This window comes from Diachasma alloeum, unplaced genomic scaffold, assembly GCF_001412515.2.
Source record: "Diachasma alloeum isolate Michigan unplaced genomic scaffold, Dall2.0 Dall_scaffold_00198, whole genome shotgun sequence".
NCBI classification, from domain to species: domain Eukaryota; kingdom Metazoa; phylum Arthropoda; class Insecta; order Hymenoptera; family Braconidae; genus Diachasma; species Diachasma alloeum.
In genome coordinates this window covers 2,116,195-2,133,220 of record NW_021680363.1, presented here as the reverse complement: position 1 = coordinate 2,133,220, position 17,026 = coordinate 2,116,195, and the positions used below count along the sequence as shown (strand labels likewise).

The 17,026-nt window shown below is 37.8% G+C and overlaps 1 protein-coding gene across 2 annotated transcripts; it reads left to right on the top strand.

Moving 5' to 3' along the window:
- Window positions 1–828: 828 nt before the first annotated feature.
- On the top strand, window positions 829–17,026 carry LOC107048941. Of its 2 annotated transcripts, none has more exons than XM_015272395.1 (5): window positions 829–967; window positions 11,887–12,336; window positions 14,221–14,497; window positions 14,566–14,655; window positions 16,064–17,026. In XM_015272395.1, the coding sequence occupies exons 1-5, from the start codon at window positions 950–952 to the stop codon at window positions 16,900–16,902; spliced, it is 1,674 nt and encodes a 557-aa protein (XP_015127881.1). In that variant the 5' UTR covers window positions 829–949; the 3' UTR covers window positions 16,903–17,026. The 2 variants fall into 2 exon arrangements, with proteins under 2 accessions (XP_015127881.1, XP_015127882.1); XM_015272396.1 differs by lacking the exon at window positions 829–967 and adding an exon at window positions 6,330–6,382.

Below are 17,026 nucleotides of genomic sequence, written 5' to 3'. Positions count from 1 at the left end.
ATTTTTCACTATAACGCATTTTTCGAGTGAGTGATCTAAAAAAATTGATTAACGCGTGAATTGTTTCAAGAGACTACTGTGAGTTTGAAAATTCGCGGGCTATTGGAGTGTCTAAAACCGAATAATTAGTGCGAAAAAATTGGTTGTTTATCGTTCGTTTGCCCCGCAGGCGCTTGAAGCGTTAAAAATAGCCCAGCGCCACAGGTTTTTTTTTCAAAATTTTTGAAAGAAAAGTGTAGGACAGAAATGATGAGTTGGCCTTTTGAAATTCGACTCCTACGCGGCTATTTTTTTTTTTAATTTAAAAAATTGCACCGCTCATTTAAAATGGGCAGAAAAATGGTCCTCAAAATATTAAAAATACACGGAGAGAAATGTTCAGTAAAAAATACGAAATTCACAGTTCGCTTACCGATTACGAAATCGACTCAGAAAATTGAAGTGACCGTATCGTGATTTTTCCCAGGAGATTCAGATAAAAATTACGGAACGCTCTGGAAAAATTCCGTGACGATTCCGTAAAATTTCCTACAGCCATGATTCGCTCCGGAATTACGGAGAAGATACGTAATTTTTATTGAATATTTCTCTCCGTGTGTGAATGGGTCTAACGAAGGAATTCATTCATGGATCAAAAAATAGTTGAAGTGAAAAATGTTTGTTGTATTTTTCCGCAATTATTATATGCCCGTTCTCTTTTCTCAGTATCACAATTACTAATAGAGATGTGAATTATTGCAACAAATCAGCGGTGACGTTAGCTCCAGTAGTCTAGACTCTAGAGCGTCCATTCCGCCGTAATATCAATGGGATGACGTTCTGGAGACTCGTCTCTCAGTTGCGATGGCATATTTCCGCCGGAATTTACAGGTATCGATCTGAACATTTTGCCATTGTCTTCTAATCCCTTCGGCCGGACGAGAGTGGAACACAACAACGCGGCGCCGTTATGACGTCTGAGGGTCAGGTAGGTATGGCCTTGGAGTTTTGGGCTTTCCGGGAATCCGGTGACGTCTGGTGAAAGGGGATCTTGCGCGTAACAGCCGTTATTAGCATTTTTTCACTATTCGTATTGATTGAATTTTAATTGAGATTAATTATGAACGATAAAATTAATTGAAGACAGCTGAGAGCCAAGGCGACTTGAATCGTTTTACCGCTTCGCTACTCAATTATATATTTTTCGTAATTCGTCACATCAACGGACCAACTAGATAACGAAAACTCTTTTTTATCGTTTAGAATTGCTATTTTTTTAAATTAATGATTAAATAAATTAATATTTGAGCAATAGAAAACCTCCGCCATTCCGGAGACTGTTATTTAATGTTGAATGTGTGTAATTGCGTTTGCAATAATTTTTTTTTTGACTGGAGGAATAGAAAATTCCTTTTGCACTAAAATGATTAGCTTGCTCTTCCTCACTTCCTAATTATTCTATTCTACCCGACCATTCCTCTGAATTTGAAATAGAAACATATGCCAGTCCATATAAATTTTACAAATGCAATGAAAAAACAATTCCCAACCCCTCTACAGTCACGCAATCATAAATTCATTCCACGCGATGTGATATCGCAACTGAATCTGTCTGGTGAAAAAAAATAATGCACAAGATTTTCAATTCCATTTACCACTGCAATCGAGTCTGGAATTTTTTATTTGCACCATGAACGTTGAATACGGCGAGAGCATTCTCCACCTGTTGCCCTACGGGGTCTCGGCTCGGCTCTAGTGCACGACACATCGATCGAATTCCCCGTGTTAATTACCCTGGATTTTTATTTATTCTTGTTTCGTTCACTGCGTTATTATCGCGCTGTTGGAATTATTAAATTAGCATTTCGTCTCAGAGCGACGAGAAATCCTGGAAAATTGGGAGTTATTCTTGTCGAGTGATTCTTTTGTTTCCACTTGGACATCCGTATTTTTTTTTCATTACGGAATTTTTTGTTCGCTTTCAATACCATTGAATCTAGGGAACGCCCTGTGCGCCAAATGAAGCAGACTCGTGGTTATTTCCGTTATGTATCTGGAATAGTGTCCGGTCTGACTGGACGTGACGATCTCCAGTGGTTAGTGATTATAAATATAATAAATTTGAAATTTGAACAAAAAAAGAGCTCCCCACAAGTAAAATTAATTTTTGAAATAATTCCAACTATAAAAAAAAACAATTTCCCTTCAGCTAGCCCTGACCATTATTTCTCCTCTCGAAAGAGTCCAGCTGTGTCGCAAAATCCCCATCCTCATACAATCCTGCTCTACCCACACAACAAATAAATCATAAACCACGAAACACTGCAATGAAGCAAAAACATGAAATCCTCCATAAGCTGGTAACTAAATTGCAAACATTACGGTTCGTTTATCCGAAAAGCCAATTGTTCCCAGTACCGTCCCATTCACTCCACTCACCAGATTTATGAGCCATTTTCATCGATTTCCCACACCTCAGAGCACTCACACTTTTTGCAGCAGGCCAGGAGAGCAAGTCTGCGATAGACAAGCTGTTAAGTTGATTATTAATTAACCGGCTTGGCTACTGCGTTCAAACTATAATAGGTTTCTTCACGATTACTAGAGAAATTTACTTCTTGCTCGTTTGAGTTAAGAGTACCGCGCACTCTGACGTCTTTTAAAGTAGAATTTTATTTATTGTATAATTTTATGATGTTGATTTATACAATTCGTCAGGCACGAAAATATTTTATAGAAAAAAATCAGTAGAATTTCGTCTTTCTACTTTTTCCACTGAAACATTTTTTACAGAAATTCCTCGACATGAGTTTTCCAATCTTTTTCCACTCTATTTCCCGTTTCTTTTCTTTTTTTGTAATTTGTAAATTTACAAAAAATATGGTGCAATAGAAATCTAATAGAATTTTTTCGTACGTAAATTTCAGTTTTCATCACAATCTCAAATAATCAAGATCTGAACGATTGAGATCTACTTGAGAATCACAGCAATCCTCTCCCTCCCCATTTTACACTTTTTAATAATAATCTGTAGGTTTTCCAAGACGAGGGTGTGATTGCCTGACATATCATTCGTTCTTCATTCATTTTTGACGTAATAAGTGGGATAATTATGAACAAATCGAGGTCGAGTGCAACTCCATCGGCTGAAATTCGAATGGTAAGAATAATCTATAATTTTCCATGTAATTTTCATGAGCACGAACGGCCTGTCCCAGTTGTAGATATTGAGTTTTCTTTCCCCCGAATTTCAAACAAACCGTGCACCAATAGAATCATCAACGAGAAAATTCGTGACATTTATTGCAAAGCGAGGGATCAAGTTTTTATATCAACGAAGAACAAATGGGAAAAAAAATCAATGGTCGTTGTCATTTGTTGTATCCCGGAGATCGTAACAAAAGCACGGGCTTGTCACATCTGACAGAAACGGCAAGGGTGATATTAAAAACCGAATACCCTTTGGAAAATGTAACTGAAGAGGAATTTCAAAGAGAATAAAAAAAGTGGAAAAAACTCGGAAGATTCATGTAGAGAAATTTCTGTAAATAACGTCTGAATAGAAAAAATAAAGAAAGATGGAATTCTGCTGATTTTGTCTGTGAAATCTCTTTGAGATTTTCCATTTAAAAAACCCGCAGCAAAGCTGCACAATTTTCTATTGAAACGCTGGGTTTTTCTACGAAATTTGTTCGTGTGCGACACATTATAAATTTAATTCACTACGTTATGCAGAATAAATATTCTTTTGCGCAAAATGAAATCTTCAATTGAATGCGTTCTATCAAAGAATATATATTGAAACAATTGTTCGAAAACTAGGACGAATTCTACTGCAATTCACGCCATTTTCTTACATGCAGTACAAGATTGAGATAAAAAAATGGTTTCCATATCCGGGGCCACGTTACTGCTAAGAAAATCACAATTTACATCTTTGGAATTTTAAAGAGAATAAAAAAAGTGGAACAAACATGGAAAATTCATGTGAAGAAAGTTCTATAAAGAATGGCTCAATAAAAAAAGTAACGAAGGATGGAATTCTGCAGATTTTATCTAGAAAATAGTCTCATTGACATTTTCTACAAAAAAACGCGCCGTAAAGCTCGCATCGTTCTAATGCAATGAGCCAATTCCATTTCCACAATAACGATATTATATTCAATTTGAGGAAGAGCTGGAAAGCCCGGAGATTGAGTTGGAGAGGGTACACGAGAATGGAAGTATGCACGAGGCAGTTGAAGTGCGATGATCATTGTAATCAACTACTTTAACCTGTGGAAAATTAACCATACGTTTGTTGTATTATATTTCCTTCCCCCATTGGGCATTACACGCTCTTATTAACGTGTCATCCTGCACTTCCATCGCTATAATGTATAACATTGTAGTTCAATAAAATAAATTTCGAATTGAAAATAAAAAATAAAGAGACGTTAAGTGCATGCAGTTAAATTTTGAAAGTCTGTGGTTATGAATTTGTGGATAATCTCTTCAGAGAGAATTTGTGAAAAACCTTGAACCAGGAAGCGTGTAAACAATCAATGGACAGCAATTACTCGAGCAAGTATGAATAATTGATCAGTAAAAATGGCAATCAGGGGAACCGCTCTCAGAAAAATTGTCTATTATGATTTCTAACGAGAATTCGTGAGTGATGAGGGATCATGAACCTGAAGAATCTCAATCACGTAATGAAGTGAAAGTATTTTTTGCTTTGAAAAATTTTATTCAACTCCCACTGTAGCATTCAAGACGATCTACGCTCGATAACTGAAGGAGAAAGGACGGAGAATCTCGCAGCCGATCACGTACACGAATGACGGAATGAAATAAACCGGAATAGTGCCCGAAGAAAAAGTGGTTTTGTCACAAATTTTTCATGCATTCCTCAAATGTACGTAATTGTATTTCTCATTCGCTTTTTTTTTCGTGAAATATTAATGTAGAATTGGTGGATGCAGAGGGAGAAAAAGTGGCGCACGAATTTTCAATGCGATATGGAGAAACAAAATAACGGGAAATCCATTATTCAAAGAGATACGCAAAGTCGGCCATTTCACTGACGGCTTTCATTAACGCTATTTACCACGAATTTAAATGAACATTTTCTCACTCCCTCGTACCGGACATTCGTCAAATGGGCTTAATCGCTTGTATGTACGCTCTTGGCAGTTGTTACGAATTATTCATTGAATTGCTATTTTGTTTTCAACGCTTGAATTTCATTCTCTTTCACTTTTTTATCTTCATTTTTTATTATTATTATTTTTATTACTAAAGTGATTATTTCTTTCGTATTGGATTTCTTTCGTATTTCTTTCGTTCATCATGTACTTCCATGAATCCCATCAATTTCAATTCCTTCCATTTTGTTTTATTCATTTGTGGCAGGAATTTGATTCTCCTCCATTTTTTGACTTGGATATGGATTTGCAATTCTATAAAATCCAGAAAATTCTCCAGTTTCTTGAAAAATTCTACAAAAATGCGCGATTTCTTCGCGACTTGATCCCAAAACTGAACTAATGCTGACAGAGTTCGGCGCAACCTCGGTACATCATTATTTGCCGACTTTCTGCCGCCATTTAACCAACATTGCGCAACGAATCTTGACCCAATGTTATCCCTCCGGAATAAATCCATTAAATCAGATTTGTTATCCAAAATGAATCAATACTTGCTGAAACTGGCGGAATGTCGGCGCAACCCCGGCACATCATTATTTGCCGACTTCATACCAACATTGAGCCAACATTGGTGAACCAAGCTTGAACCAATATTATCGCTTCGGAATAAATCCATTATATTCAAAAGAAATCAATACTTGCGAAAACTGACAAAATGTCGGCTCAACCCTGGGCACTATCTGAACCTTCTACTTCAATAATTGCGTAAGCGATCAAAAACAATTCATCTCTAAATGAACAACGCCATGACATCCACGCGCCATTATTCGCCGACTCTCCGCCAATATTGAGCCAACATTACACAATCACGCTTGAACCAATGTTATCGTCTTGGAATAAATCCATCAAATCAGACTTCTTAGCCAAAAGAAATCAATACTTGCTGAAACCGGCGGAATGTCGGCCCAACCCTGGCCACCCAAACCTCTCACTTCAATAACTGCGTAAGCAAGAAAAAATATGTCACTGAATGAAAGGCCTCACGATCCAATTAATCTCTTTTTAGTAGCGCAAAAAATTAATTAATCGGTAAATCAAATATTTATTTTGCAGTTATTTCGAAGGGGATGCACGTGTGAGTTCTACACAGTCGTACAGGTGGGGGTCGAATATAAGTGAACTGAAAGACGATGGCACCATTCAGTGAAGTTAAGTGAGAGTGCCCGTGTGTTTCCAACGTGTTCTGTTCAATACCCGTGAGGTCTACCATGAAGGTACATAATCTATCATTCCGCGCTTATTCCAAGGAATAATCCATATCGACAGTACAATATTCCCAATTTCCAGTGATTTGTGAAAGTGTCTGTTCCATCATCAGCCCATTAAATTCGTCTCCATTACAAAATTTATTGATAATATCCCAGAGTTATCACAGTGACTCATAATGCATTGAATCCAATAACCAGAGTTAATCACCAGATTATCGATTTTACGCGGCTAATTATTAACCGATATAAAGTTCCCCCACCCGACGGAGACTACTGATTATTTCCGAAATTGATGTTTACTGCGTCGATAACTTTCTCGATAGTTACCAGTTCAAGTGCCATCGAAAGTTGAAAATACTTTTTCCAGGCATCAGTCTCGTTGACATGAGAAATAAAATAAACTTTCTTCGGAATTTCTTTTTGGTGTTTTGTAATCCGAGGATTTTATCATGATCAGGGAACTGTGTCACAGCCAGATATTCAAATCTTCTGACAATATTTTTTTAGGAATTTGGGAATTTTGTGACGTACGCGGCGTTCCGGGGAACGAAGACATTATTCTAATTCGTAAACTCCACTCATTGGCCTTTCGTTCCTATGGGATTGGACGCTCCCCCTCCACCGGAAATTGGGAGATGAGAAAGTCGGCGTGAATCAACGTTTATACTCTCACTTATATTCAACATCGTAGATGATAGAAATGATCGTCGAGATGATGGGAAAAAATGAGACAGTAGTTTTCGTCGAATAATGGAGTTATCGAACCCCGAAATTGAAGACTTGATATTTCCGGAATTCCTGTCATTTTCCTCGTTGGAATCACCTATCAAGGTGTCCCGGGGTGACGGCGAGGTGTCAGGGGAGAATGGGATGAAATGAGAATAGCGAGTGCAAACGAGAAAATAATGAATGAATTCTCAGTTTCAATGGAAGTCAAGGCATATTGACGCGCTCAATGGACAATGAACACTCTCCTATCATTCTCGCTAACAACGTTATCTGGGTCGAGTTTACAGTCAAGATCAAGGATCGTATTACTCTCGCTCACTCTCGGAATGAGTTTTCATTTCCTTTTTCAAAATACGAGTTTCAGGTTTTATTTCCTTTCTTGATATTCAACGATCTCTTCGTTTTTTAACGGTGCACTTAATTTTTTATGAAAACAGTTCCACAAGACTTGGAAATTTGTTTAATTTGCAGTTACTATTGCAATTTAATTCTCAATGTTGTGGGGGTTAATTCAATTTGAGATCGCACTGTTCACGAAAGTTCCCGTTCATTTAGAAAATTTTAATTTCCAATGAATGGCGAATTCTGTAGAATAATTTCTTGGATTTTTATTATTTTCAATAATTTTGTTGTCGTATGCACCGGGAAATTATAATTTCATTGAATATTCAATGAAGTTACGTTACGTTAAGTTGAATTTCATGTAAATTTAGTGTTGCTAAAAATTTTAATTTTTTTTATTGAAAATTTCAAAAGTAATTTTCTAACCGTCAATTTTCCATCGTTAATTGACAAGTACTGGGTAGGATTTTATTTTTTAACGCGGAAGCACAAGAGATACACTTGATTTTAATTGTATAATTACCTAATATTTTAATTTTTTAATTGACATTTTTATGTTTGATGAAATCTCGTTTTTTTATTCTGTTGAATATTTTTGGATGAAATTGCAGGGAATTTCAGGGATTTTTTTTTTCAATTTTCATTGAAAATCCATAATTTGATGAAAAAATAACTGGAAACTATAAATTTCAGTTCAATTATTCCCCGAAAATTGATTGAAATCAGGAAAATTGAGATAAACATATTCTTGAATTCCCAATTATTGGAAAAATCGAGTGAAGTTTGAGATTTTAGGATTTTTCCTACCCTAAATCGAATTTATCTGGTTGTCAATTCCAATTTTAGCAGCTCAAAAATTTTGAATTCCATTGAAGTGATTTTCCCCCTTAAATCCAATTAATGTTGCTCTCCTAAAAATCCCTATTGAACTCCCGCCACGAAATTTCAATTTTCATCCAACAATGCATTCGCAAAGAAACCAATTAATTATAAATTGTTGAGATGGGATATATTTCAACAAGGACGTATAATTATATCAGGAGTTGCGAAGAAAATAACGACGCTAGATATGCATTCGAAAGCCAGAGAAATCGACGATTCCAAACGGATAAAATGAAGTTAATCTCCGACATCAGCCTCTCGATTAAAGATCCATCCTCTTCACGATGAGAACAAACCGAGAGTATTCGATTCCCAATTTTTTATTATCCACAACGATTAGAATGACAGAACGACAAAAATCGCGTAGCGGTATGTGCGCCAATGCTCGACTCGCAGCCATAAAATTAGTCACCCATCATCTTCAGACTTGTGGGTGACTTTCACCGTGAAGTCGCGTCGCTCCACTTGCCACATTCGCGCTGGCAACTCGAGCGCTACCAAAAGTTTACGGAAATTATGTCTCTCCGCGTTCTTATGTACATCACACATCAACGCATCATCCGGTGGATTCTGAATAAATCAGGGTAGAGCACCCCAGGGCGATCCTTGAACAATGAAATTTCGGGAGGAGTTTTACGCTCAAATGAGTTGACATTCTCCGGTGATTCGGGATATCTCGCGCTACGCCTGTCCGAACTTTTCGGGAAAATTACATTGTCTTCGTTATTTCGATCGTGTTATGTAGGAATTGAGACGAATTGGCTTTTTCCGGTTTATTATTTTGCTGAATTGTTTCTTATTCAGTATTTTTGAAATAACATATGTCAATATTTGACAAATATTTTTTCCTTTCAATTATTATTCATTCCAAAAATATTTTGTTGAGAACTAATAAACTCATATGAATTATTCATTTCATAAAAATGCATTTTATGAATATTATTTTATGAATATTCTTTTTATTTTGAAGTAAATGAAATATAAAAAATTTAAAGTTTATCAATTTATTTCAATGAAATTGTCTCAATTGTTTGAATATGTCTCCCCATCTTCTTACGTACATCACACATCAACCCACCATCCGGTGGAGTCTGAATAAATCAGGGTAGAGCACCCCAGGGCAATTCTTGGAACAATGAACTTTCGTGGAAAGTTTTATACTCAAATCAGTTGACATTCTCCGTTGTTTTGGGTAATGACGCGCTACGCCTGCCTGAACTTTTCGGGCAAATTACATTGTCCTCATGTCATTTAGATCGCGTTATACAGAAATTGAGACGAATTCCCACTTCCGGTTTATTATTCTACTGAATTTTTTCTTATTCAATATTTTTGAAATAACATTTGTCATTTCAACTGTTATAAATGCAGTTTCATCGCATTTTGCGAATATTTCTTCTTTTTATTTTAAATAAAATAAAATATAAAAAAATCAAGGGGAGTATTAATACATTTGAAAGAAATTTGAAGGGTTCATTAATTAATTTCAATGAAATTGTCCTAATTGTTTTTTCTTTTCACTTCAGATGAGATAAAGCATAAATGAATAAACGTGAACGTAAATAAACACATTTGAATGAAATAAAACGCATTGTCATCTGAAATTTTTCTACTCATTCCAGAAATATTTTATTGAGAATTAATAAACTCATGAATTAGTCATTCCGCATTTACATAAAATAAATAATTCATGAATTCCAAATAAATTCTCCATGAGAATAAAATAAAGGATAATTGCATGTTAATGAACTCTTTCTCTTCGCCAGCTAAACAATAATTTCATTTCTTCGTCTTCCTTTGCATGAACGGAACATTTGAGAATATTCAAAAAAACTATAATTGAATGACAACTTCATCGCGAATTATTTCAATCAGCCCGTTTATTTGCTTCGAGTGGGCAATTCCTCTGGTTGTACATGCGGATAAAATCCATTTTGCAAAAACAAATAAATGAAATTGATAGAATAAATGAATTTTTCATCAGTGACAATTTCATCTGTGTAATTTCCTGAATTTACGTAACAAATCCCGGAAATATTGATTGTAAAGAGCGAAGCGGGGACTTTCATGGATAAAATTACGTAACAATAAAATTTCCGAGAATAATTTTCATGGATTAAGAACGAACAGAGAAGAACGGGAATACCTGTTGCCATTACTATCACGATAATGATTTCAACCGTCAATTACGCCTCCCATTACCCGGTTTTACCGGGCCACCAGACTATGGGAATATAATGATAACATCGGGTTTTACATTTGTGTGTGAGTACTGATATTGCTGTGACATTAGATAAATCGTTTTGTGGAATTAAAATTCAACCCTCGTGGAGGTAATATCAGTGTCATTATTTCGACAGAATACGTGGATCCAACGGAAATGTGTGGATGCAGTTTATCGGCCGCACGGCCATGGTGGCGTCGATTCGTATCAGGATGAGTGATGAGTTTGACGGGAATTAGCGGTTTTATTACATCAATCAGAATTATTTGAAAGGGACATTGAACGGTGGTGGTGCGTTCATGATTTATGAATCCGTTATCATTTCTCGATGACGAGGAAAGCACGGCGAAATTATTTGGAATCTTTAAAAAAATCATAAGAAATCCCGGATTATATTTTCCGGGCCGCTCAGTTAATTATGGAACAATTAAAAGTAAAAGTTGTTCTGGTAAAAGATGAACCAGATATACAAGCTCCAACTCGGAAACAATGAGAGGAAAATGGAGAAACATTATGCTCACGGTCAAAATCGAAAGGCTTATTAGGTAGCTTCAACTTTCCCCAGCCAAGTTGTTGCATGAGATCAACGTATCTCTGGACTAATTTTCCGTAATTTTTATTACGTTATTTTTCCACAAGCATATCATCAGAGAAAATGATCCTGTGACTTTGCACTTTGTAAACATTGATTATGAGCCCATTGACCCACATATTTCACCGCTCCGCATGCTCCAATTTCCATGCAAAATTACCAGGATATAATTTGATAAATTTTCTCATTGTGTAGCGGGGAATTGCTCGCCTACGAGTGCAGGAGCGAACGGAAGAAGAATAAAATATGCTTCTAATTTCGGCACGCGTAGAGAGTGTGACAATTTTTTGAATTAGGGAAATTTAAATGCACGTGGTGTACTGTTTTGTGCGCTTGTCGTAGAGGAGTGCAAATCATTGCAATGGTAGAATGAAAGATCATTTTTTTTATTGGGAATGAAGTTGAACAATTGTCTGGCTTTAATAACGGTTAAATAGTTATATTTTTTATAATCTCGCTTCGCTCGCCAACCCCGGGGGGCTTCGCCCCCTCGCTCGCTTCGCTCGCTCCCCTCCAATCCAACTGTCAGCCCCCCCACCGCGTTTGACCCTGGGACACCCTCCTCCCTTCTAACTCCCCCGACCTTGGGCACCCCCTGACCACCTCCCCCCCACCTTTAGGCGTCGCCTGAATTGTCTTAAATTTTGCCCTTATTTTTTTATTATATAGAGAGATATAATATAACATAACATATTATATTTTATTAATTTTTTTTATTGATCTCTCCAAATGAATTTTCAGTGGCAAATGATAGTGCTCACCCTCACATGCCTCTCCCCCGTCCGCTCCTCAGACGAAGATCTGTTGGATCGTGCGGCCGCACAATTGACCAGGCTCTCGGCATTCAGAAGAACGAAAGAGCCCCCAACAATCCCCACCGACGATCCAGGCCTCGCTGAGGCGCCGGCGAATGAACAAACCCCGGAGGACAATCAGAACCTCCTCATGAATGCTGATGCCATGAAGAGGATTGACGAGCTGGCGCAAGCTGCTTACAATCTCTACAAAGATCCCAATTACGACGCCATGATGCAGAGGATAAAGAGATCGGGAAGTGGGGATTTTGTCTCGGGAATTGCGAATAAAGTTGTTGGCGGAGTGGTTGGAGCTGTTGGTGGACTCTCCAGTGGACTGTCCGGTGGCTCCAGTGGTCCGCAGGCTCATGACTCTTATGGGGCACCTGTTGAACCGGTAACGGAATCCTCCGCGGATTTATATTGAAAAATTCTGCGGATTTTCTCGGCATTTCTGTGTCTATTTTTCGTCCTCTTATTAATTGAATCGAATAAAGAACCTCCCAGATGAATCCCATAATCCCTATTCTGACCCTTGCGACCCTTAATCTGAGCTTTGTGACCTTTATTTGAACATGACCCTTAGTCTGAGCCTCATGACCCTTAATCTGATCCCTTCCATCCTTAATCTGACCCTTGTAACCCTTAATCGAACCGTTGTGACCCTTATCCTAACCCTCACGAGCCTTAATCTGACCCCTTTGATCCTTAATCTGATCCTGGTGACCCTTATTCTGACCCTCACAGCCCTCATGACCCTTAATAGATCCCTCACGACCCTTAATCTGACCCCTTTGCCCCTTAATCTGATCCTCGTGATCCTTATTCTGATCCTCTTGACCTTTTTATGACCCGTATGACCATTATTTTGACTCTCGTAACCTTTATTCTGACCCTTATGACCTTATTCTGACCCTCATAACCATTATTTTGACCCTTATGACCCGTAATTTTGGAGTCTTGATTTCAAGTACCAAATTTTTATCACCAGAAGTCGATTCGGATTTTTATAATATAAAGAGATATCTCAATGAAATAAATTGCATGAAGATATCAAATTTCATTAATTTTTTCTATAAAATATTTTTGATTCAACATTTCTGCATAAAAAACGCGCAGCAAAGCTGTGGAATTTTTCAAATACAAATCCTGTAGAAATTCAATAGAATTTTCTAGCGAATGAGGGTTTCAAAAAATTTTCTATTCCTTATATTCCTAGATAACGACGGGAAAATCATTTCCAGTTGATGAAACAGGTTGAATCAATTTCAAATGTCATTATCAATATCTCCCCTTTACTCCACGCACGACCAGTTGAAAAATCGGAATCATCAACTCGAGTTGTATTTCTCGATGCGTGAAACTTTTAAAAATGTTGAGAATGGAACGTTAGTGATAAGGAAATATAATATATCCTTCTCACGGACTGAATCTGTGGAAACAGGAGAATATACGGAACTGCGTGTCGTAGTAGTGATCTATTATCTCTCCTCCAAAATGTTTTCCAACAAAGGATATTTGTCTTGCCTCACACAACCCCTCTGGGACGGTTGATTATCAAAGGCAATCCCTTTCTTCACCTCCATTGACGATTTCTCCATTCACTTCACTGGAAGATTTCCTATGAATGAATTTCTAACCCGGAAGATAATTTAGATTTTCTATACAATTTATCCCGTTGAGATATTTTCTATAAAAATCCCTTGGATTAAATTTTCAAAGGGTTTTACTCTGAATTTTTTTCTTCTCGTTAAAAAAATAAACAGAAGCACTAAATTGCAATATTTGAAATTTATGAGTATTTTCTATAAATAATTTATAAACAATCAATTTTCCACCATAAAAATCATGTGTTCGGGATCGTAACAAATTTATTCATATTCCGAATTTTACCAGAACTCGATTTCATGCCTAAAAAATAAGCGTCCAAAAGTTTAAACAATTTCAATTATTCATTTCAAAAACAACTAATGTCAAAAAAGATAATTCTGTGCAATAATGGAATAAGTTGCCTAAAAAAATCGAATTCCATCATTTTTTTCTACAAAATATTTTCCATTAAACGTCTCTATTGAAAAAAATTAACAGAAAGTTCAATAGATCTAGCGAATTGGCAAGGTTTTTCCATGAAATATTGCCATACGTCTTGTATTTTGTGGAAATCACCCCAAAGTTTCTCCACTCGCCGAAAAAAATGAATCCCATTCATTAAAATTGAGTGAAAAAAATGTTAAATTACTTCACGACGTTGTAATAATTTTTCTGAATAATCTGTTGACAGTACGGACCAAAGCAATTCAGCATTTTCGACTTTAAAAAAGCCATTCTAAACACTGTCCTCCAAGCACTAAAGGCCCTAGCTGGTGGTGCATTAGCATTGAAGGGCCAGCTGATTAAAGGTGGGGGTTTCGTTGTGCAAACCAAAGGGCGCGTTATCTCCTCTGCGGGTGAGGCAATATCCTCTCTCGGGTCTAAGATAGCCAGCAGCGCTGTAATTAGTGCACCGAAACCAGTGTACGGTGCACCAGGATACTCGTACGATGCTCACCACACACAAGGTTCGATTGAACTTCCGTAATTACTTGAACTTTAACTGAAAGCGAATTCTATTGAGTTTACCTTACAGATGTTTCATACGATGGACCACCACCAAGTCCAGATGCAACTTATGCCGATCATAATGTTTATCACGGCCCGTACGGCAGCCCCTCATCCGGTATGTTGGCCCATTTAATAATAAAATATTCTGAAGGGGTTTAAAAAATTTTTTCCAGAGACTTCAGAGAAATCGTTCACTGAAAATTGATGAATTAAAAGGAAAATACTGATGATTGAATACTTTAATGGCTTTAAACTTATCATCCATGTTAATTATGGAGACAAGATGAAAATTAAAGGGATTCGTAATTTTTTGAAATAATTCTCTCCCGGGAAAATAGCGACTTCAGGACAAAATGACAGACGTCTTTTGAAATTCTCCCGTGGGATTCGTCATATTGAAGAAAATGTGAAGAATTCAATTGTCAAATGCACTTTATTACTGAATAATTGAGGTAACGAAAGCGCGGACTTTTGTCTAGTGAAACCAAAGAATCTTTCTTTAATTAAATCTTTCGCTCCAGTCTCTCAATTCACCAGATAAACGAGCGGACAATTACTCAGTATTTTTTAATATTAACCGACACTCGCCATTGATAATATTAACAAGAGATGGAGTTATCTGGGGGAGTAGAAAAATTCTGGACATTCATTTCCGTTCTGTCGACTAACTTCCGCAGTAGGAATAATTAACTCTTGCGTTTAATTAAGACTCTCCATCAAGCTTACGTGAATACACGCTAGAAATGAATCGTGTAAATCCCGTAAATAACTCGATAAATTAACGCATGCTGGGGGTTCTACTCTAACCAGAATTATCACCTCGTAATTGATTTATTAACATTTCTGAACTCCCTCCATCTGTCCATTCAAGGAATCCGAGGAAATTGATGTGGGATTATCATTTGATTGGATCATAATGGATAGTCTTTATCTCTCGTTTGAATCCGTGGAAATTTCTTTCATTTCTGCGGAATATACATCTGAAAGAGAATAATTATTGAGTATTTTGCAGTCATAGCTATTCCTTTCTTTCAGAGAGGAGGGGCTGGTCCTCTCTTCTCCTAGTCTCCCATTTCCTTCTCTTTTTCCCTTTTTATTTCCTCTTTTCTCCACCGCCTTCTGCCATCAACTCCTTTCTCCTTTCTCTATCCTTCTTCCCAGCATTCTCCACCTCTCTTCATTATTGATTAAAGTACTGGAGTGCTTATTTTCTATTCTGTACACTGTCTTTATTTTTTTTTGTATATTTTTTTGTATCCTCCGCTCTCCCTTATGTCCCCCGTATCGTTCCCAGTCCCTGAACTCCAAACGTCTCCTCTCAGAAGGCAAGCGCGCTACCGAAAGAGCCCCGGCGGCTCCTCAATTTCCTCCAAGTTCCATCCTCCCAAAAATAAAAACCCCATAACGAATAAACTAAACCACTAAAACTGCTCCTAAAAAATAATAGATTTAAACCCTAAAGATTTAAACTCCGAGAGTAATGACTAACAAATGTCGACCGGACTGACTGACGAACTTTACAGACAACCCAGCGGAGGAGCCGGGTCTGCTAATAGTGAAAGACGCCAAGCCCGGAGAGTCCCCTCACCCGGAGGATCACCGCCACAACTCCATTCACGAGGACAACCCTCCCATCCAGGACGAGCATCACCACAACCACATTCACGTCGAGACCCACCCCCCGGACGCATCGCAGAGCGTGGGGAGCTTGGAGGAGAGCTTTGGAGGACCGCCCAAGGGCTCAACCGTCACGAAATTCACTGGAGTGGTGACTGGAACATTTGAGCCCATTCAGAGTCATCAAACGGCTCAGCAAACTAATGGCAACGATCATTATTACGTTGAGCATAAGGAGCAGAGTGTTCAGGTGCCTCAGCACGATGCGCCGCAGGCTCTGAGTCCGCCAGCCGCATCGGACTATCAAGGACATCATCAGGGACCCCCGCAGGATGTCAATCATCAGAATAATCAGCAGGCATTCCAGGCGATTCAGGCGGGCATCAATCCTCACTTAGGAATTAATTTTCCCAACGATCAGCCCCTGAATTATCAGAATCAACAGCATAACGGACAGCAATTGAGTTATGATAATCAGGGATTTGTCGGGAATTATCAGGACCCGAGGAGTTACGGATTCAGTGGACAAGTGGAGCCCCTGAAAGTCCCCATTTTCGAGCACCAGAATACCCTGGATTCCGTTAACCTCGGGGTTCTCGGTCTACCCAACGCCTACGGGGTGCCCATGCACGGAATGGATCTCGCTGGAGCCTACGGGGTCTGGAAGAGAAACGGAATCTACAGGATGAAGAAGGGAACCTACTGGAGGTACCGAGTCAGCGATCCAAAGATCCACAGGATATAGACTAATTTGTGATTTCATTCGTGTGATGATGGTATTTTTATCGCTTTCGTGTTTTTTGTTGTGGAACATCGAGGGATTTTTTTTCTACTTTGTAAATATATGTATATTTCGAGTTGTTTTCTAA

Coding starts and splice junctions, on each gene's coding strand:
- LOC107048941 (XM_015272395.1), top strand. Junction 14,498..14,565: donor CGATGCTCACCACACACAAG/GTTCGATTGAAC, acceptor TTTACCTTACAG/ATGTTTCATACGATGGACCA. Junction 14,656..16,063: donor GTACGGCAGCCCCTCATCCG/GTATGTTGGCCC, acceptor CGAACTTTACAG/ACAACCCAGCGGAGGAGCCG.